This window comes from Cydia pomonella, chromosome 14 (assembly GCF_033807575.1).
Source record: "Cydia pomonella isolate Wapato2018A chromosome 14, ilCydPomo1, whole genome shotgun sequence".
In the NCBI taxonomy this organism is placed as follows: Eukaryota; Metazoa; Arthropoda; class Insecta; order Lepidoptera; family Tortricidae; genus Cydia; species Cydia pomonella.
The window spans coordinates 3,740,051-3,763,297 of NC_084716.1; the positions used below are offsets into that span (position 1 = coordinate 3,740,051).

General features: G+C 36.7%; 1 protein-coding gene across 1 annotated transcript; it reads right to left on the bottom strand.

The window, feature by feature from the left end:
- Positions 1-43: 43 nt before the first annotated feature.
- LOC133524733 (ras-related protein Rab-30) lies at positions 44-23,087 on the bottom strand. Its single transcript, XM_061860878.1, has 4 exons — positions 22,605-23,087; positions 21,569-21,752; positions 17,470-17,621; positions 44-8,002 (listed from the first exon to the last, which is right to left on the bottom strand). Exons 1-4 carry the CDS (start codon positions 22,773-22,775, stop codon positions 7,901-7,903), a joined length of 609 nt encoding a protein of 202 aa, XP_061716862.1. The 5' UTR covers positions 22,776-23,087; the 3' UTR covers positions 44-7,900.
- Between the last annotated feature and the right edge of the window lie 160 nt (positions 23,088-23,247).

A 23,247-nucleotide genomic window follows, 5' to 3' on the forward strand; every position in this document is an offset into this window, starting at 1 on the left:
GTAGATAACGCTCGTTCGATCGATCATAAATAAAACAAGAAAATTGTATCCAAAGTGATCATTTTATTATTTATTTATTAATTGCGAGTATTACAATAATTCCTTTTCTTTGGTGACTTAATTTAATCAATGATAATTATCAGGAAACATCAAGATAGGTATTTTCAGATCCAATAATTCTAATAAAAAGGCTATATATTTCATTCGGTCAAGTATTTCATTTTCTAAGTTGATTTCTACATAAAAGCTGTCACAGTTAGAAATCATCATAAGGAAGCACATCTACTATACTCCTGTCCTAATTTCATACTGATGACCAGAGATAAATAAAAAATAAAGACTGCTATTAATGCTGCTATTATCTACGTGTTGTTTCTATAAAATGAGAATCTCAGACACCTACGGGTAAATTTGTGTAGTCCGTAACTAGACATACTATTTGTTGGATTAGCAGTTATTATTACCCGACTGCCAAAGGGAGGAGGGTAATGTTTTTTCATATCTCATCTCTGTATTAGCTTAGCAATAAAACATTATTCATTAATTCATTCATTAACAATATTACCAGCGTAAAAAATCGTATTGCACATATTCAACATCAATTAAGCATACAATTTAAAAACAACCTCACATGTAAATGCACAAAGAAGTTTATGTGATGAAAAAAAATCCCAAAATAGACACCCATAACAAGCATAATATCAGTTATACTAAATATATCCGTAACCCTAGGTTAAAGTTAACAATTCACAAAAAAAACTATTTTGTAGCGTAACTATTTCTAAAGCTTTAAAATAGTCTAAATCACTTTGCGGCATTGATACTAATAAATAAGTTCTCATAAGTTTCACGGCTATACAAACAACCATACAAAATGATAGAAAAAGTTAAGGCTTATAACTTATAATGCCGTAGTTAATCTATAGTCTGGCAAGTCAACTTTGTCAGTAGAAAAGGCGAAAAATTCGAAATTTCTATTTAAGACCAAACCTTCACGCCCACAGTTTTCAAATTTGCCGCTTATTTTACTGAAAAAGTTCTTTTTGCCATACTTAACACATAAACGCGTCCTTATTTTTATGGTTGCTTAAATAAGAAGGCGGTTTTAATGTGGCAACACCAACGAGTAATAAAAAATACAACCAATATTTTTACTAAAGTCAGTCAAGCCATTTCCGTCAGTAGAAAAAAGCGGCATATTTAAAAAATGTAGGCGCGAAGGGTTATCGTCCCATAGAAGAGTTTAATTTCGCGCCTTTTTCTACTGGCAAAGTTGTTTGACCGGCTACATGTATGTACACACTGAGAAAATGAAAGATTAAAGATGTAAACTTCCGTGGGCTCATATCTCATAACCACCAGGTATGTCTCTGTCAGACAGATGCGATAGGAACCGTTCATTTGCCCAGTATGTATTATAATTACAATAAAATACTTTTATTCCCCAAGTAATCCAAGTATACTCCTGAAAGGTGAAATATAATACCCAGTACACATATGGCGACAAAGTTTGCCAATCTAAGGTAGCTATCCAGTCAAACCTAGTGCTTTTGGCGTACATTTTTGATCAATATGTGTACTGGTCATAATACTTCGATAAATTTTAAATACCAACTCGCCAAAAAAATGCTCAAATTACAAATATAACAACAACTACTTGCAGTTGATTTCTAACATAGCATGTATATTTATTATAAAGCTTAGTAATCACTGTCAAATGCACAAAGTAAATATACAACTACGTACGATGTATATAAATCCGCACCTTTTAATGTAATTAACCTTCACATACATATCTCTAACCAAATGCTAGTCACAGACTGCTAATCTTCATGCAAAATGAGGTTAAAACCCACAGATTTTAAACTACTTACAGTTAAAAAACCAAAAAAAAACTGTAGTCTGTGGTTTGTTTCTTTGGATTTGATATATCTAATGACCTGTTTTTTTTTATGATTAAGCGTCATCTGGGTTAAGCTTTGCGCGATCAAACTATTGAGAACACTCAGCGAGTGTCACTAGATGGCGCTGTAAAAGAAAAGACAGTGTCATCTAAACATCTAGACAAGCTTTTCAAGTTATTTGTCAGAAGATTAGCAGTTTTTATTAATCACTCGTCTCTGCTGTAACTAACAAAAACAAGTACTTTCTACTGTATCCCATGTTTGTTGAAAAACAATGAAATTGCTAATATGTACTAATTGATTTTAGTAAAGCGAACTATGTATTAATAATCATAAACACTATTACATCCACTTTACCCTCAACGATAACCATAATCTACAAAATAGTATTTCAGCACAATGTCTAAAGTAAGGACACTAAGCAGGAAGAATTTCGTTCATTGACCCGCGATTTCCTGTCTCTATTATCACACGCGCATAATCATGTTGCTGCCCCGCTCGCACAGTGGCATTGACCGCCGGCATCATCGCGCTTGCGATAGATTGGGGCAGGCGGGTCAATGTACAAAATTATTTGTGCTTAGCATCCTTAGTTTAAACCAGGGGTTCCCAACATTTTTCACTGAGCCCCCCTTAATAAAAAAAAACGTACACTCTCTGAATTTTATCCTAATATAAATTAAACAAAGCGTTTTGTTCACGCTAGCATAGCTAGTAATTATTTATATCAAAATAATTACTATTTATGTTAAAACAAAATTGCAACCATTTTTTTTATTCTACAGTGTTGGTACAATGTCATCAGGTCATCACTACGAATTCTATTTATTTAAGTAAAACTGTCTTTTTATAATGAATAATTATTATGCAATGGATCTACATTATATTAATTAACATTATCAGTCAAACCTGAAACCTTGTAATGCTCATTAATTTATTTAATTTCCAGATATATTTTGTAAATGTTAGTAAACGTCATTCCAAACGGCCCGTCATTGGTCCGTCTGACCACAGATAAAAAAGTCATCATATAAGGCTGTGTTTACACGACGGATCAAGCTAATACCCTCTTGTTAGAAAGATCTAACTGATATAAAGCACATGTAAACACAGCCAAAAACATTTATTATATCATAATATCGGTAGTATAAGACCGCGGGATAATAACAGAGGGCCTACCGCCAACCACGTTCGACGTGTTGCATCCCTGTCACATTTACGTACGAATTGACAAGTGCAACAGAGAGGCAACACGTCGAACGTGGTTCGCGGTAGGCGCTCAGATTCCCATGACCTAAAGCATCACGGGCGAAACTTCGTAAAGTAATTAAGGGCGACGTGTCTATCATATCATCTGACAAAGTTTCAATCGGGATACGATGACAATTTTTTTTGGCTGCCGTTTTTCAATCTACCGGCGGAACGGCAGCTGACGTCCGCGAGGGTTCATTATCATTGCCATTAACCACGTTACTAGCTATCGCCCGGGATGCGATGGCCGATGAAAATGAATGCTGTCTTTAGCTCCATCACCATTATGAAACCATTAAAAAAACCCCTGAAGCAACTAGACGTTTTACTATGAGATTAATTTATAGAGAGCTCATTGAGCAATAACGAATTACTACCATATTATTATTAGCTATCATACCTTCAGCCATACAAGAAGCTAAGACTATGTATTTTGGTCAAATCTACAATATTTGATATGCAACTTACACTACCACTACTGAATTGACATACCAATTATATCTATAAAAGCAGATTATAATCGTGTTTATCGCGCGTGACATGACAAAAATATCATATGTCTCTTACTGACACCGCGAGTTATTATATCCTGTCGTGCGCGATAGGCACGATTATAAGATGCCCGCAGAGTATTTAAGACAACTTTTGGTTTATGACATTGTACCCACACTGTACCTTAATTTTAAAAGCAATTGGAATGACCTCGGCAGCTAGAATATGGTTTATATAATATATACATATGCGGCCGATCGTAATGTCCGCCCGATCGTTGTAATGTTTTGACGGTAGTCACATTAAACCAATAGATAGGATAGATTCGTCAGCCCGGAGGGCAAACTGTCCAGAAATACAAGCCCCGCCTGGCGGGGCTCCGTCAACTCAGGGAACGAGACAATGACATCACGATATGCCTAGGAATTTCATGATTTTGCGGATATTACGATCGGCCGCCGACATATATAACATGAGTAACGGAGTAACCTAGTAGTGATAAGCAAAAAAAATCTTATACCCCATAGTTAAAGTTCAAATTTGCTTAGCTCAATAAAAGTTAAGACCCAAAACATAAATGTGCTTACAGACAATAGACTATCACGGATCAACTCCACATTTTTTAACGGGAGTAAAACGATCAGCCTTGTCGCCTAAAGCAATTATCCTTGCCCATGGACACCTGTAAAACTAGAGGCGTTGCAAGTTCGTTGCCGACCTTTAAGATCGGAGTACGCTCTTATTTATCAGTATTTTCTTTTCATTATAAAGTTTCGCAGTCACCATATGTGCTGCTTTACTTTTTAAATACTACTAGTACAACTCATTTTTATCCTGCACTATTTCTTAGCAAATATGAACTTTAAATATGAGTAATAAGTTATCCTGTATTACTACGTTTACCTTCGCTTCGTGACGATATTCGCTCAAAATACGATCACCTGCAGTGGTATTAATAACTGCGAGCACTTAAAACTTTAAAACACTTTATAATACGTCTTAACCCTTTGAACGCGATGCCTAGCGATGTGCCGTTCTCGAAATTATCCCGAGAACAGAGAAATCTATCGGAAACGTTCTCGGAAATTTCTCGGAAACGTTCTCTGAGAGTTTTACCCTTTCGTCGCCAAAGCGATGAATCTTTTGGTTAATCGCTTAGTATAGGAGATAATCAGACCTCGGACAGAGTGAGCCATTTTTACGTCATTAATGTCAAGTGTAGATGTTAATATAGATATGCCTCAAGATGAAATATTAAAAAGAATTCATGAATAATAATATTAATAATTAAACAAAAATGACAGTGCATTATGTACAAAACGAGTAAGTATTATTTATTTATTCAAATTTTTCTTTGTTATTGGTTATTGTAATAAAGAACTATAATTTTTTCTAGATTTTCAATTTTCAACGCACTTCTTCTTGAGTTTAATATCCACTTATAGATGGAAAAAGACCTTTCTACTTCCACTGAAGTGAGCGGAGTGAAGTTGTACATTAAAATACCGTCCACATCTGTTCCTTCCGAAATTTTTTCAGCATAGTCCCTAAACAGATCTAAGTCTGGGTTTCTAGCTATGACGTCTTCTAATTTCTGACTGACAGAAGCAGACGAAGACCAGCTTATAAAATAATATGCTTATCATTTAAAGAGGCTTGCTATACAATTAATTTGTTTTGCTAGTTATGTAAAGATCTAAATAGAATAATTTAATTCGTTATTCAATTACATCACATCTGCCATTGAATGACTACGTAGGTATGTCCATATTATGCAAACTCTTAAAACAGCTCACCCTGTCCGAGGTCTGGAGATAATACCATGGAAGCTTAAAATCAAACACTTGACAATATTCATAGGAATATAAAAAATAATATTAATTGATAAAAGACCAGGAGTAAAACAACACAAAATTGCCCAAATTATTTGAGGCAAAAGTTATAAACTTAAAAAAAGTAAATGTCATTCCATTAAAAAAAAGAAAATTATTCATAACTTATTTATGCTAATAAGAGAAAGTTGTTGTTTTTTTTTTCGGAAAGGGATTCTCAGATACGAGAAAGTTCTTATCGGCACATCAATTGCCACGCCTATCGTGCGCGGCGTGTCATCGTGAACCTTGTCGGAATGCACAAAGGTTGATATGGGGCTATACCCGCGGTCTTTGGGCGGTAAAAGGGTTGACATTAACACTAACAGAGTGGACAACGGTACTAAAAATGAAAGTTCGATTGGCCAATTGACCACCCAATCATAGTAATTTTATAAACCAAACTGGGTGGGTTTGGTATAAATACCAAAATGCGACCTGTCATTAGACAAAATAAGGGCAATTGAACTGTCAATTTAGTTTTTGGGATAAATACGAGTAAATTATAAATACAAGGTTTAGCATCTTATTATTAAACGAAGTCTTATCAATTCCTTGTAAATTCTACCCTGCGTGGTATCGTTATTGACATATAATTAAAATAATATCAATTGATAATTCATTGTTCGATTAAGAAAAAAACTCTAGGTGCTTTAGGGAAATTCTAAAAATGGGAATCCTTAAAAAAAAACAAATGAATTATGAAGATTATCCGAATGAAGCAATAGACATAAACTAATATAGCATTTAATAAACAATAAAGTGGATTTTTAAAATCACTCCGAAGTACTTATGAATGTTATCATAATATTTTTTTGTTAACATAATAACTTAATAAGAGTTAATTTCTCTTAAAACCATCACAGTTTAAATAATAAAACAAAAATTGCATTTTTTTCTTTACATTCAAACTATACCCTATTATTATAGGTATAGGCATTATTATATATGTACCTTCTCTATCATATTACGATATTTTCTAGCAATAAAAAAGTAAAATAAATGTATTTCAAAGAGAAATACTGTAAATGTATAAAAAACAATCTTCATAAGACAATACTGCTACAATAATACCACTGCACAGTAACGACACTAAAAGACGTCCACATTATAGATCGGATCTGACCGGGGTATCTGCGAATTAGAAAAACTTAAAAATATCTTCACAAAACGACTGTACTTTAACTTTAACCCTTACTTGTACGCGTAAAATCATAGATAATTCGTGTCCACAGCGCCAGCAAGGACGCTTTTACACTTTATGGTGTATTTCATCAAAGAGAATTTGTAGCCACAGACAATTTACTGCCATCTTTCGACTCATGATTAAAACTTTTAGGACGCCATTTGACTTTGATCCTTATTGTTTCACTGATATGTGTTAGATTTGTTAAATATTAAATATGGTATGGCGGCATTGTGTTGAGTGATGGCGCCATCTTTGGCCGTAAAATAACTGTGGCTCCAAAGTTTTCTTTGACAATCCACCTCCATTTTAAATTATCTTTGAATTATTGTTTTTTTTTTATACTACGTCGGTGGCAAACAAGCATACGGCCCGCCTGATGGTAAGCAGTCTCCGTAGCCTATGTACGCCTGCAACTCCAGATGAACATACACGAACACACACACACACACACACACACACACACACACCCGAAGAGTGACTATTTCGTAGCCAGGTCTTAGGAATTATTTCAAGTAATTGGCCACATCATGAACTAACCTAACTAATTCTATGATGGCATACTATGAAGTAATCAAATCTAAGATCTGGCTGTGGGGCTGTGGCATTTATACAAAATCGCGTTTCTCTAATATTCAGCGTTATCTATTGATATATTGAAAGAAAGTTGAGTTATTTAAACCAGAGTACTAAGCGCCCAAAAAAAATGGAGCTAAGACGTGCTTTAAAATAACTCTACTTCCGTTCAATAGATGGCGCTGCGGAACACTAACACGAACTAGTTGTCTAAAATGGATGAAAATAGAATCTTCTGCGTGGGTAAAGATCTACCAACAGCCGATAGGTAATACATACATACACAGATACCCCGTCAGAGTGAACGTGAACATTGATGGACCCTAAGCAGTCATACTTCGTCGACATTGAACCTTATTGCATTGAATTAAGGGCTACTAAGCGTCATTTGTGTTACTCTTAGTATTATCAACACAATTGACCTGTCGTACGCCGTATTGCAAGGAGATAAGATATAGTTTAGGAGAGCGAGCAGCAGTAAGTGTCGCCGACGGACGTCATACCATTGATGGGCCCGAAGAAGTCACACTTCGTCGACATTAAACCTTGAGGTCTACAAGGTTAGTACTAAAAATTAACTGACAATATGTAAATCTTATTGCAAGGAGATAGGGTATAGTTTAGGAGCGCGAGCAGCAAGAGGAGTCGCCGACGGACGTCGTCTTACCGTTGATGGGCCCCAGGCTGCCGTCGTACTTCGGTAGTTCCTTGCATTTCGCTTGCTGAAAAAAACATATCATTGAGAAAGAGGTTACAATTATTGTATTTAAGAGAAATAATACGGAGTCTGTTGTAAAAAGTTACGGGGAATTTCGTTTCAGTATGACTAGGGTATTAAGTGGTTCCGTATAATTCAATACTGAAATGTACTAAGCCCGAACAAAATAGGTAATAGGTATTAAAACGAATATAATATTGCAAAGAGGAAGACACAATCTTTACACCTGGCAGTCAACAGTCGAATTTAAAATTTGCGTCAACAGAATTTTGTACTACTTTACGCGTAGGAAACAGAAAAAGGAATACAGATCATACAGTAGGATCTGTATTCTTTTTTTTAAATCTGATTTTTATTGAGTGGACAAATATAGGTGGACATATCAGCTTTCATACGAGTAGTTCCCTACTCAAGGGAGAGAGCAATAAAGTGGTATACACTAATTGCTTTGTCTGATAAAGACTCTGCCAACCAACAATTGGGTACTTGACACATATTAAATATTATAACAAAATTTAGTTAAATAGATAGAAAATGAGGCATCCATTATGGCATTTAAAAAGACATTGAAATTATAAAAAATACAAGGCTACAGTCTAAAAAAAATGTTTTAACTTTCTTAAAGAAAATGGTACCATTCGATTCCTTACATTTTATTTAAAAAATAATTTTATGACAACTATATACATAAACGCAATATTTCAGGGCCAAAATAGCAATTTTATTGATCTTCCGTACATTTAGGACAGACTAATGTAATGTGACATCACATTACAATATGATTTTGTTAGAGGCGTTTCAATCGTCGAGTGCGAGCGTCAGACTTGAACTCTCATTTCTGACCTTTGTGTTCCTTAAATACCATGAGTTCTATATAGACATGTTGTTCTAGACGTTAAGGTTCATTTTGGAGTGAAGGTGTTAGAAGAAATTAAAACAGGTCCATACGCTTATGACTATTTATTGCAACTAAAAATGCAGCGGTGGGTTGGCTCATCATAGGTACATATAGGTATACATGTATAGGTGCGTATAGCTAATCAAATTTCGACTTAACATATCGCCCACCAAAAACAACAGTTTTTAAACCAAGCTCTAGAATGAGTAAGAAAATATTCGTTGACCTAAACCCACATAATAACACCAGTACATTGTAAACTTTAACTGAAAAAACATAGGGCATAAAAATCTAGTCGATTAAGTTAACAACTAACAGTCGACATGCAAACTATGAAACCAAATAATCATAAAAACAATAGTTCCTTACTCAATACAATTTAAACTACTGTATCGGCGGTAATTATCTAATCTAACAAAATGTAGGTACATTTTATTCATTGGAAACACAATATCGATCTATGGTCGGGCCGTAGAAAATATTATTATATCACGAACAAGTTAGCTTCGTGCTAATTACGTACTACATAACTAGTCAAGCTAGGTACCCACAAAATGTGTGCTAACTAATTAATAATGTAAAAGAAGTAAACAAATCCCATCACCCAAGTGCTCGTTTACATTTAAGAGGTGTATGAACATATGTTATCAACTATGAATGAACTGCTTTGAACCTTAGATTCATAGAATTAAAGTATAATTTCAATAGTAAATGTTTCCTAATTAGTTCATTTCGCGTCTAAATAATGTAAACTGAGCAATTTAACAAAATAATATAAGCAAATATATCACAAATATTAAAAGCGATCTGACATAGGGCATGTAACATGTAACATTTTTTACGTACTTACGACTATAAATTTATTTTATCTTAGAAAATAACATTTTGTTTGCTAACACGGTTAACACGATTCAATTGTAATGGACTGTATGGATTGTTTTAGTTACTAAATACAAAACTTAATGTTAGCTAAACAAACTTTTTAGTAAATAATGTTTATGATTAAGTACGAACATGGAAACTCGTTACATCTTAATTTTCACAAACAATCTAGTGAACACACTCGAGTATAAATCTTACTCTAACATAATAAAGTCTTTTAAATGATGTTTGATGTTGACGAAATAATAACGAGTGGTTTATTTGTTAAATAACCACTTAAATCATCTCAATGATTACAAGTTACGTTTATAGGTAAGTATGCACATGTATTGAGATACGCAACGGGAAAGCGGTTATGTAATGAACGTTTAACCTTAGTTACTTAGGTATTCGCGACTATACCTAAGTCTGATTGAGATGCTACCTGAAAAATAGGTATTTACTTTTAAACTGTAATTGGATGTAAGTATTTTAAAGGCTGAACGCCCACCCTTTTGGACTCAGGTTTGTAGATCACGATGGTGATATACAAGCGTGCGGTTTATATGTAAAGTAGTGGTAAGCGGAAACTGTAGCCTCTTCCAGAATACATGTTCTGCAGCCGAGTGTAACTTGTCTGATAGTTGCCTTTAAACAGATAATCCAACATATTATGCTTCGAATGTATATCATTATAATCAGAATTTCTATGTGCAAAGTTCTTACGGAAGTCTCTTTTATCATTAGTTTTTTGATATGTTGCTTTGCTTGTTCTTTTATGGAAGAGCTGTTAAGGCCGCCAACGACCCTCAACAGACCAGGTTCATCTAAGTATGGGGTCAGTGTGATTAAAGAACTTTTTGCCTGACTTTTACCTTTCCTTTTCAGATGTTTAATTTTATCTTCATATACCAAAATATATTGGTAGTATCTTATACATCTCATTTTTATTTTTTCCATTTCAGCTTCTGTCAAATAATCTCCTCGACTTGTCTTGGTTTTCCCTTCTTCTTCTCTCGTCTTCAGTAAGTTTGAGAGCTCATGCAATAGCTCTGCAAACAAGGCTGCGGCGTAAAGTTCTAATTTCGGCCTACTCACGACTCTCGCATAAACTATTGCAGCGTCGACAACGAATGATGCGTCAGGGAACCCATGCAGTTGTAAATCCTTGCAGCCTGCTGTGATTTTCATCCACCGTGGGACTCCGATCATTTGCAGTTCGTTCAGCTCATCCCGGTAAGTAACCCATTCATTAACCAATTCAGCGGGCAGTTCTTCATCCCACCCATGGTTGCAAAGCCATAATTTCTGTAACAAGACTTTCGCTGTTATGACGACTGGAGCTAGCCATCCTAAGGGATCGAAGAGACTGGCCACATCTGATAAAACTAACCTTTTTGTTACAGGATTCCTGAGTTCCGGTAAGTTCACCGTTATTTTAAAGGTGTCTTCGTTCCTGTCCCAGGTAAGTCCAAGTATTTTTATTACCTTATCTTGCTTTATTTCCAGACTGTTCACTGTTTCTTTACTGTTACTAACCTCTTGTAAGTACTTTAACAACTCTTCAGAGTTGCTTAAACATTTCTGTATGTGAAAGCCACCTTTCTTTAATAACTTGTTAACTTCATTGCATATTACCTTCTTTTCAGATAAGTCTGCATGGCCAGTCAACAAGTCTTCCATGTAGACGAAGTCCTTACCAACTGCCGCGCTTCGTAAATGCCTTTCAGATTCATTATCAGCGAATTGATGTAGCGTTCGTACTGCTAACCAAAGTACCGCGGCGGTTCCAGAAGTGACTGTTAACAGCTGATTACTTTCCAAGTTGCCATAAGCTTCGTCTTGCCACACTATTCGCTGTAAATCGGTATGGTTGTTTGTCATTCTTACTTGACGATCCATCTTGACTATATCGCCTACCACACAGATTTTGTGACATCTCCAGCGAATGATGAGGCTGCGTAAGTCAGGTTGCAAGGTAGGCCCCACGAGCATGCTGTCAGTTAAGGATCGACCGTTGTATCCGTTCAACGACGCACCGTATACAGCCCGTACCCTTGTGGCGTCCTTGTCCTCACGAATGATAGGGTGTTGGGCTAGGTAAATCCCTTCCCTTTCATCTTCCTTCTCTTCCTTCTTCATATGACCTAAATTCAAACATTCATTGGTGACTTTCGTGAATTCTTCCTTTAGTTTTCCATTTCTCTGGAACTTCCTTTCTAGTAGTTGGAACTTGATAGTTGCTTGTTGCTTTGTTTCACCGCAAACCTTTATTGTTTCTTGTTTTGTTTGTTTCAGAGGCAGATGTACTTCATAGTCTTCATACTTACCTGTTTCATCTCTTACTGTTGTATTTTTGGAGATTTCTTCACAACTTTCTTCCTCCTTAGACCAAGCTTTCTTGGTTGTGTAAAGTTGTATTTCCAATTCCCAGAATTTTCTTAGTAGATTGTCTTCTTCCTTGATCTGTCTTGTGATGTGAAAGCTCCTGACATAATGAGACCTGTTTGAATTGACCTCAATATCACCTGACAAGATCCACCCGAGACGAGTGTGCTGCGCGATTACGTCACCTGGCCCCCTAATCAAACCACTATCTATTATCTTAGCATAGATTTTCGCACTAAGTAAAATATCTATCCTACCCGGTACGTTGAAGGTGGGGTCAGCCAGTTGTATATCCTTAAGCTGTGGCCAATTATAGCCTCTAATTTCCCTTTCAGGCAACCAACGCGTTATTGACCTCAATACATATGCATTGTTTACATTAAATGAGAAATTTGTATCATATCTAGACGTAATCTGTAAATCTACTAAGTGCTTAAGAGATGTGCGATTACCTTCACCAACACCAAACATGACGCCGCCGATCTCGTTTTTCTTTAAACCTAATAAATCGACGACTCTTGATGTTACTAGTGACACCTCTGAACCTGGATCTATGAGAGCACGGAAGACGTGTGACTGACCTGAACTCGATGTGACGTCTACCAGTGCTGTGGCTAACCATATATTCTCACCAGGCTGTTCTCCGCTTGCCACATGCGCTGTGACCTTGGTGACACACTTTTCTTCGTTTGTGTGTGCAGGCGGATCCTCTTTCGTTGCAGTTGTAACCTGTTTATCTTCACTTATTTGCTCCTTCTCTCTATGTAATAAGGAGTGGTGTTTCCTCTTGCAGATTTGACGTGTTGTGTGTTGTTTGCATTTAAACACGGTGTGATTCGGTGTAAGACAATTATAGCACAAGTTATTGCCTTGAACGTGGCTATATCTCTCTTCAATGGGTAGCTTACTAAACTGCTTACAATTATGTATGTGGTGCTTCTCTTTGCAGAAGGTGCATTGCAGATCATCGTTGCTTGCCGTTGTATGAAATGACTTCGGTTTAATACTCGGTGGTTGTTTGTAACTTCTACTTGCAGGTTCTACCATCTCTAGTGTGCGAAACCGCGTTTCCAAGAATTGCTTCACTGATTTGTCCATATTTAACTCCAAATTACATTAAATTCACTCCGCGAAATAGGTCACCGTAAATGATATCCGTGGTCGATGGACCATATGTTCTAGACGTTAAGGTTCATTTTGGAGTGAAGGTGTTAGAAGAAATTAACACATGTGATCCTAAGGAAAATCAAGATCGATTCACATTTTTAAAAAAAGTAGTAAATTGATCTGTCCATTGTGCATGGAACCCAAACTACCAAAAATTATTTTTCTCAAGTCCGAATTCCAGACGTAGTGAGACACGTGAGACAAGTCATCAGACTTCTGACAGTCATTAATTTTAAAAATCGAACACAAATTACATTTAGCTTACATCATGCCTTTAACGTTGTTGACCATGACCTTCTATTGGCTGCTCTTTCCCATCTCAGGTTCTCATCAGAGTCAATGGCATGGTTTGAATCGTACCTGTCCGGTCGCTCCCAAGCTGTCCGTAGAGATAGGTGTCAGTCTGATTGGTGTGATCTGAACACTGGAGTACCGCAAGGTGGTATTCTCTCTCCATTGTTATTTTCGGTGTTTATTAATTTCATTACACACGGACTCAAATGCGACCATCACCTGTATGCAGACGATCTGCAATTATACGCCCAAGCCGAGGTAGCGGATGTCAATTCCGCAATTGAGGCTATCAATGATGATCTGGATCACATAAGTGATTGGTCTAGTTCTTTTGGCATCTCTGTCAACCCTTCTAAGTGCCAGGCCATCATTCTGGGTAGTCGATGGCAACTCTTAAAGTTGAATGCACTTTCTGTTGCACCGATCATTTTTGACGGCTCGGTCATACCTATTTCGAGTCAAGTGAAGGACCTCGGTTTAGTCATTGACAGGCATCTCTCATGGGACGGGCAACTTTCGGAAGTGAGCCGGAAGGTCACTTGTACCTTACGCACACTCTACCGTTTCAAAAATTTTCTTCCGGTATGCACAAAGAAATTGCTCGTTCAAGCACTCATCCTCCCGCTCATTGATTATGCTGATGTGTGTACAACGAACATGTGTCAAAATTCTCTCAACAAACTCGATCGACTCGTAAACAATGGAATACGCTTCATTTTTGGAATTCGAAAGTTTGATCATATATCTAGCTACCGTCGCCAGCTCAAGTGGCTTCCCATACGTCAGCGCCGTTCCTTTCGAATACTCTCCTCACTTTTCTCTATCCTATTCGAGCCCTCCACTCCAGAATATCTCAAATGTAACTTCAACTTTATGACCCCCCGCCCAGGCTGCGAGCTGCGCTCTGCCCGTTCTCTTAAACTCTCTGTTCTCCCTCACCATACTGGTTTCCTAAAGTCTTCTTTCGCTGTTCAAGCAATCCGTCTTTGGAATGCGCTTCCTCTAACGATTAGACAAGCCGCAAACAAGCTGAATTTCAAACGTATTCTCTACAAGCACCTGCTAGATACTGTCTAGTGGGACCCCCCCCCCCCCCTCTTCCCCCCTGCCCCGCACACATGCAGAAGTATATTTATGTATATTGTATAGTATATTATGTAATTAATTTGTATATGTATTTATAATGATAATTTGTGTAGTTTATAAAAGTATTATATATATTACCTATTAGTTTGTATACTGGCTTAGTAGTATTAGACTTAGTATTTAATTTTGGAATATTTTTTTTCACACTGCACCCACCTTAGCAAATTTCTGTTTGGCCCAGTGGTTGACTGGTAGAGAATGCCTCAAGGCATTAAGTCCGCCTATTGTACGTTATACTTGTACTTGTGCAATAAAGTTTAAATAATAATAATAATAATAATAATCATACAATTTATTTTCCTGCCCATTGGAACATTGACTAAATCAAATTACCGAGTGGGAATCGATGTTTGATTCGATTGATCATGATTAACCTTTGGTCACTGCAATTGAGTTATTCCCTTGCTATTGGAACGATTTTAGTTAGCGTATAAAACGACGCTTTACACTAATATTATGCCTTTCCCACTAATATAGTGTGTTCCTAGCTATTGGACAAAGCCGAAATGTACATATGCATTAGGATATTTAGAACCAGTGTACAAAGTATCATAACAACCGGTGTAGCGGTTTCGAAGAAATTAACAAATTACCATTTTTAGGGTTCCGTAGCCAAATGGCATAAAACGGAACCCTTATAGTTTCGCCATGTCCGTCTGTCTGTCTGTCTGTCTGTCCGAGGCTTTGCTCCGTTGTCGTTAGTGCTAGAAAGCTGAAATTTGGCATGGATATATAAATCAATAAAGCCGACAAAGTCGTACAATAAAATCTAAAAATTTAATTTTTTTTAGGGTACCTCCCCTACACGTAAAGTGGGGGTGAATTTTTTTTTTCGCTTCAACCCTAGAGTGTGGGGTATCGTTCGAAAGGTCTTTCAAAACTAATAGGGGTTTTCAAGAAACATTTTTTGATAAAGTGAATATATTCGGAGATAATCGCTCCGAAAGAAAAAAAAATGTGTCCCCCCCCCCTCTAACTTTTGAACCATAGGTCCAAAAAATATGAAAAAAATCGTGGAAGTAGAGCTTAAGAAAGACATTAAATGAAAACTATAGCGGACATGATCAGTTTAGCTGTTTTTGAGTTATCGCAAAAAGTTTTCCCTTCATAGTAAAAAGACTTACTTTAATTAGGTACTGATTATGCAAATTTGCCTATTTGTTTAACTCGGGTGAAAGGTACCGTGTCATCCTTTGGTTAACAATTTACTATACTTTAAGCTCCAGTTTAGCTTATTGTGACGGAAGAATAACTACGGAACCCTACACTGAGCGTGGCCCGACATGCTCTTGGCCGGTTATTATTTACTTTGGAGCAGCCTGTATGTGTTAGTAGCTCCTAAGGTAATATCCTTAAAGAATAGTATGGAACCTTCTTCGACCTTTTTGATTATCTTTTTTATTTATGACACTAATAAGCTACTGACTTTTGAAAAATGTCATCGTTATCAAATATTTCGATCAAATTGTCAAAAACACTGCCCACGATTAACACAGTAGATTAACCCAGTGTTTCTTTTTGTTGTCGATTATTGCAAATAACTTTGGTAGAAAAAAATATTTTTAATCTTTTGTTTTGTTTGTTTTGCTCTTTTTTGTTTGTTGTTTGACGACCGGCTTGGCCTAGTGGGTAGTTACCCTGCCTACGAAGCTGATGGTCCCGGGTTCAAATCCTGGTAAGGGCATTTATTCGTGTGATGAGCATGGATATTTGTTCCTGAGTCATGGGTGTTTTCTATGTATTTAAGTATTTATAAATATTTATATATTATATATATCGTTGTCTAAGTACCCTCAACACAAGCCTTATTGAGCTTACTGTGGGACTTAGTCAATTTGTGTAATAATGTCCTATAATATTTATTTATTTATTTATTTATTTATTTTATTTATTTAATTAAAAAAATATTAACGTCAGAGCAATCCTGAGAAGTAAACCTACGTGGGATTTCAGGGTTTGTCCAATGGCTAAGGTCACCCTGTATAATTATTAGTTACAATTTTTTACATTTTAGTTCGTTTGCTAATAACATTAGAAAGGTCTCTTCTTCTTAGCGTCCCGGCATATTGCCACCTGCCAGCCTGGGGTCCGCTTGACAACTAATCCCAAGATTTGGCGTAGGCACTAGTTTTTACGAAAGCGACTAACATCTGACCTTCCAACCCAGAGGGTAAAACTAGGCCTTGTTGGGATCAGTCCGGTTTCCTCACGATGTTTTCCTTCACCGAAAAGCGACTGGTAAATATCTTAGTGTTAGTGTCTTAATAGGTTAGTGAATAATTCATAGAAAGTTTATAATATGTGTGTAGGTAAAACAGTGTATGTAACTGTACACAGTTAGGCATTTTATTATGTAGGAGTCACATAAACTACTATTGACCGTACAAAGTACTACAAAGTTAGCTAGGATGGAGTCTAGGAATACCTTTACCGTAAATCATCTCCTAATAACAAAATTAAATTGGGGGAATGGGATTTGTTTATTTGGTTTATAATTACAGGTTAAACGCACCTCCATAAGTTCCACTTTTCGCCACGAAGCGCCGCTCCACATTGACAGTTGAAATCCTTGTTACAATCAACTATATAGTGTTACCTCCATGAGCTCCACAGCGATCTCCATAAACAACCGCTCCACATTGTCGGCCTCTAGGGTCTCCAGGAAGTACATTCCGTGCCGCTTGAAATCCTCGTTACAATCAACTGTATATTGTTACCTCCATGAGCTCCACAGCTATCTCCATGAACAGCCGCTCCACATTGTCGGCCTCTTTGGCCGAGGTCTCCAGGAAGTACATTCCGTGCCGCTGCGCGAAATCTTCGCCGATGTGCCGCGGGATCTCGCGGTCTTCACGGTCCGTTTTGTTACCTAAAACACAAGGTTCTTTGTCAGTTAACAAAACAAAGTAAAATATCCGCAGCCCTCTCCGCTGTGTGCTCAGCTCGCTCAGCGGAGCGCCGTGCATCCTCATCCAATGTTCACCGGAGGAGAGTTTGCCAAACGTGTCTTGCGAGTGACTAAAAATAACGCGAGGCAAAATGTAAAATCAATCTAAGTATTTTGCCAAGTAAATACCTGCACAAGTCAGTTTTCTCTATCTAATTTACAGTTTCAGTTAAACTGTAAAAACTGTTTAAACTGTAAAATCAATACAGGGTTGTAACAAAAATAGTGGGGATCCATTTAAGTTCATATTCGGCGTCGTTTGATTAGGAAAAAGTAGAAGAAATAAATATGTTTTTATGGGGTAGGTCATCCTAAGTTGGCTAACCCTCTATCTATATAAAAGCCAACCATATTTCGCACAAAAAAAAATATTTCTTCTTTTTCCTCAGAACTCAGAACACGATACTGACTATACCCTAAAACGGATCCCCTCTGTTTTTGTTACACCTTTTACAAGTATTTTAGCAAGTACCTAAAGTTTTCTGTATCTAATTCGGTCTTTGTAGCACAATTGCATAATCCGATTGCCACTCGCAACTATATCATGCGACCTGGACTCTCATAACGACTTTAAAGCGGATTAGTTAGCTAATCTTTTATGTAAATCGCTAATATGTTAACGGCACCAATCATGGGACATTTAAGGGAAAATTTGATATTTCACCGACATCTGTAAAATTTCTACCGCTTTATGCTTTAAAAGTTGAATGTCCAATTCGTCCTTTATATTTTCTATGTATTGAATGAAAGCTACTGCAATTGGTTTCAATATTACTAACAAATTAAAACTATGGTTTTTTACTCCAGTCATGGGATGTATGGCGCCATTAATTTTCAAACTAACAAATATCAATGAAAAATTAAACTTAAGCAGCTTTTTGGCTCTTGTTTATGGTAAAATGTTGCCAGCGATTAAAAACTGATGGTAAATACTTGTTTTACAGGATTTGTCTATACCATCCCATTACTGGTGCCTGTTCCATTATAGGGGTGTTTACTATATCACTTGTTTCAGTCATACATTAATCTAAGTATGTCAGTATTGAGTTTATACTCTGTATCTTTTGGTATTTAAATAATAGTAAACAAATTCTACCCTCAAATCGCTCCTGAATCCAGGTGAGGGTAGATGAAAACATTACATTATCAAATAATGTAGGTTAAAGTTGGGTTCAGTGACAGATCCAGGCTGTTTTGTATTTGGTTGGTTAACCAATAAATGTTATAACTACCCGAAAATGTACAAATTGTTTGTTTACTTTTATTTAAAAACCTAAAGATACAGATATAGGTAGGGCGTTAAAGCTGCGTTTCCACTAGATAGGCATGTGCGAGGACGCGTTGCGAGGGATGTTTGTTATGAACCAATAGAATTACTTCATTCGGTTAAGGTTCTGATGGAAGATCAGCGCTGTGGTCTCCGCAGCATTTATGCTGAGTCAGCGTTCAGTGCCTATTCCATACCACAACACATGACCCTCTACTAATTCAAAGATATGTACAGAGTGAACCAATGATAAATGCATTATAAAAAATTGAAATAATCCATAAATGTGTGAGTTTTTAAATAAAAAGTATATTTAGAATTTGAGAGTCAAAAGGGCTTACTTGGGTCGACCAACTGGACCCCGGCCTGTTGGTCATCCTAAATGTTGTTGGACGGATAGAGTGGAGGCAGATGTCCGTGAGCTCGGCGTCAGCGAAAGCTGGCGCAAGTCCGCTCTGGACCGAGCAAAGTGGCGTGATCTTGTGTTGGAGGCCAAGACTCATTTTAGGTCATCGCGCAAGCCAAGTAAGTAAGAATTTGAGATAATAACATAAATTTAACGTTTTTGTAAGGCTGTAGCCGATCAAGCCGTAAAATGCGTCGTAAAGTTGTTCTGGACAACCCCAAAGCCGTAGCTCGTGTACGCGTTGAGTTCCTTGCATCCGTTCTCATCGGTTCGACCTTTTCATTGTTTCACCGTGCACGTCCTTGACGTCGAGATTTCAGTGTCGATCCAGTAGCCTCAAATCTGACTATCCATTGTTTGATTTGTGCTTGGACACTCACGGATATTGCGTAGTCCGAACTTTAGTCGAAAACGCCGACGAACAGTCACATTATAACGATTGTTTTCAAAAAGGGCTCGCATGCAAACGCTCGCTGTTTTCCCGTGTAAGGCATCATTTTGAAAAAAAAATGGTTTTTTTTAAATGACACCTTACTCATTTCAAAGAGGTCGAGGAACACAGCAGGACTAACAGGAATTCAGAGTGTGGACGGCACTACGAATATTACTTGTAACGCTCGTGCCTGGGCTATAACCGCGAAAATCGAAGTTCGTCAATTGCGGGCATTTTTCTCTGTCACTCTAATTAGGTCTTAGTGAAAGTAAAGGAGAAAGATCCCCGCAATTTGCCAAAATCGGTTTTCGCGGTAGGCCCCCTGATCCATTGTCTGTCGGTTTTTAGCGCGAACACAAAGGAGCTCGCAGTACCGTCCATACGTTGACGCTATATTACACGTAATCTTACATTACACGTTACACTCGACTGGACCCGGCTTTACATGTTTTTTTATTTTATTTAGGCAGGTATACATATTTTTTTCGCCAAACTGACGACAGTTTTTTGGCGAATAGTGCGCTCTAAAATTCAAATAACAATGTTGTGTTATAGCTACTTATACATTATACAAACTTACTACTACTACACAACAATACCTGTAGCAATCCTATTGTTTTTCCTCATATCCTTGAATAAATCAACATTGACACAGTTCCTGTCTAATCAACAGTTAAAAAGCTAACAGGTAGTGTTATTGTGTCTGTCACGTAGAAAACTTGTTTGGTAACACTTACAATGTAATGTATGACACTAATGATACTTTATTGCAAATAAAAATTAATTTATGCGTGCGGAAGCACTGCACTTTTCTGTTGTTTCTGCACTAAGCATAAATGCAATCAATATTTTAAAAGTCACTGTTCAAGAAGGAGGTAAACATTTGTGCAAACATAACAAATTATTTACACAAGTGATAATGAAAAACTAAAGTAAGATATTGCATCATGCTCAGGTCTTGATCTTAGCAACAGCAACGGAGGGCCTGTCTGAAACACCGAAACTCGCAAATTGCAGACACCTTTCTCTGTGACTCTTATTACGCCTTTTTTGGTAGGCCCTCTGATTCTTATTGCTTGGAGATGCAAGAGTGACAAAATAGGTTATAATGACGCTATGTATTTTTTATGACGGGCCTAACGGGCAATAAGAATGGGGCCAGTACAGCGGTGTCACACACACGAATTCGAGCCAATCGTGCAGTCTAACGCCACAACGCGATTGGTTGATGAGTTCGCATCACCCGCGCGATTGGTCACAACTAGTTGCATTAGACTTTACAATTGGCTCATATTCGTGAGTGACACTGCTGAACTAGCACCATTCTAAGTGCCCGTAAGGCCCATCCTTAGATATATGTATGTCAATGGTCACTGTAAATGTTGTATTGCATTGACTTATGAAAGAGCCCTTGAGGCCTGCAGAATATTTTTCAGAGCAACTCAAATGAACTCGAGCATTCGAATAAAGAGTCCATAAATAATTTTATAGGTTTTACCTAAATAGCAGTAAAGAAATTAGGCATTATTGTATGATTTGTGTGTGTAATCCATGAATATTACTTAAATCAATGCATTTCGAAATTTTGCAAACAAAAAAATTTTGAGTTATCTGAAAAGGAATCAAGTCTATGGAAAGACTCAAGTTTCTAACAAGTTGAAAAGAACTTGAGTTTAGACTGAAAAACTGAGTCAAATCTCAAAGCAGAGAACTCAAAGGACATGAGCCTTAACCAACACAACCCTGAGGGTATGACAACTCACCTACTAATATCCTCAACACCTTATTATTGGCATATTCTTCGATTTCCCGCAGCCAATCCGGTAAACAGTCAAAGGTGGGTTGGCAAGATATGTCGTACACAAGTATGAGCGCATGCGCTGACCGGTAGTAGCTCTGTGTGATGGAGCGGAAGCGCTCCTGCCCTGCTGTGTCCCATATTTGAAGCTGTAACATTGGTCAGGAATATCTGAGTGTCCACAACCAGTATTTGGATGTGTAATCTATAACCATTCAAGTAGCAGGATTGTGGACAATTAAGTCATTTAAACTTAAAATTTGATGGAGAAAATCAAAATTGCAACAACTAAAAAATGATGTATGTACAGATAAAATTATCCCTAAGAGTAGGCCTATGAGTCCAGAACGATAATGTCATTTAAATTTCAAATTTGATTAATTTAAATAAAATCAAAACCCAATAACTCAAAAACTACATATTTAATTATATATTTATTTGTCTTGTATCTTTTTACTAAGGTATGCCAATAAAGAGTATTCTATCTATCTATCTATCTATGCCACTTGAAGTTTTAACATTCTTGAGGATATAAAACTGCTTTTGTACAGCAAAGGCAAGTCTGGTGTCCACCAACTTTTTACCCTAATTTTAAAATTAAGATTAAATTTGTCTATTTAATGTTATAAGAAAAACATTCACCTTTAAAAGGTTACTATGGTACCTGATAGATTATTTTGATCAAGTTTAATTAAAATATAAAGAGACAATGCTCCTATCCATTTTATAATATCAATCACTTTAAGATCACAATGCTAGTATTTGAGATTTAGCAAGTTCCTCAACAGAAACACTAAGTGTAGCTTAGCTTCTTAGTTTATCTTACTACTACTCACGATGTAATTATTTACAAAGTTATAATACTGAACACTTCAAGGACTTATTAGCAGATGTTATGCCTTAAAATGGAAACAAACATATGGCACACAATCGTAAAAAAAACACCTACTTAAACAATACAAGTGACGCAATTATTGTCCAAAATCGCAATTAAGCCTCACCTTCACTTTCTCGCCGTCAACTTCAACAGTTTTTATCATGAAATCCACTCCAATCGTAGCACCTTGCCCGGGAGGAAATAGACCTTGAGTAAACCTTCGTACCAGGCATGTCTTCCCGACACCAGCATTACCAACTAGCACCACTTTAAAGAGAAACTTATAATCCTCCATAGCGACACCGAATCACATTTGTCGAAATTCCAACATAAAACAATAAATTAACCCAGCCACTCGCGACGTTACGCTTTGATGAATTGACTACCTAATACATTATCTAGTAACACTTGTATATCTACACGATTTTTTCGTGATCAAAAGACCATTATTTGATTAGATAAGGTAATAGAGATTAAATTTACTAAGCGGACCTTCCCAAAACAATGGGAAATAAGAGTGCGATTTGCGATGCGAAAGCGATAATTCAACGTCAATCAAGACCTTGTTGAGCATTTACAAAGCATGATGGTATTATTGGTATTTAACACGTAGAAAGTAATTTATAAGGTTCAATTTCATTTTTATGTTGTAATGATTAGAAATTCAAATCAAAGATTTGAATAATAAATATAAATGGTATGTGATAAATATGTATTTAAACTAATCCCAGAGATACCTCCTTAAAAAAATATTCAAGTAGAGATGT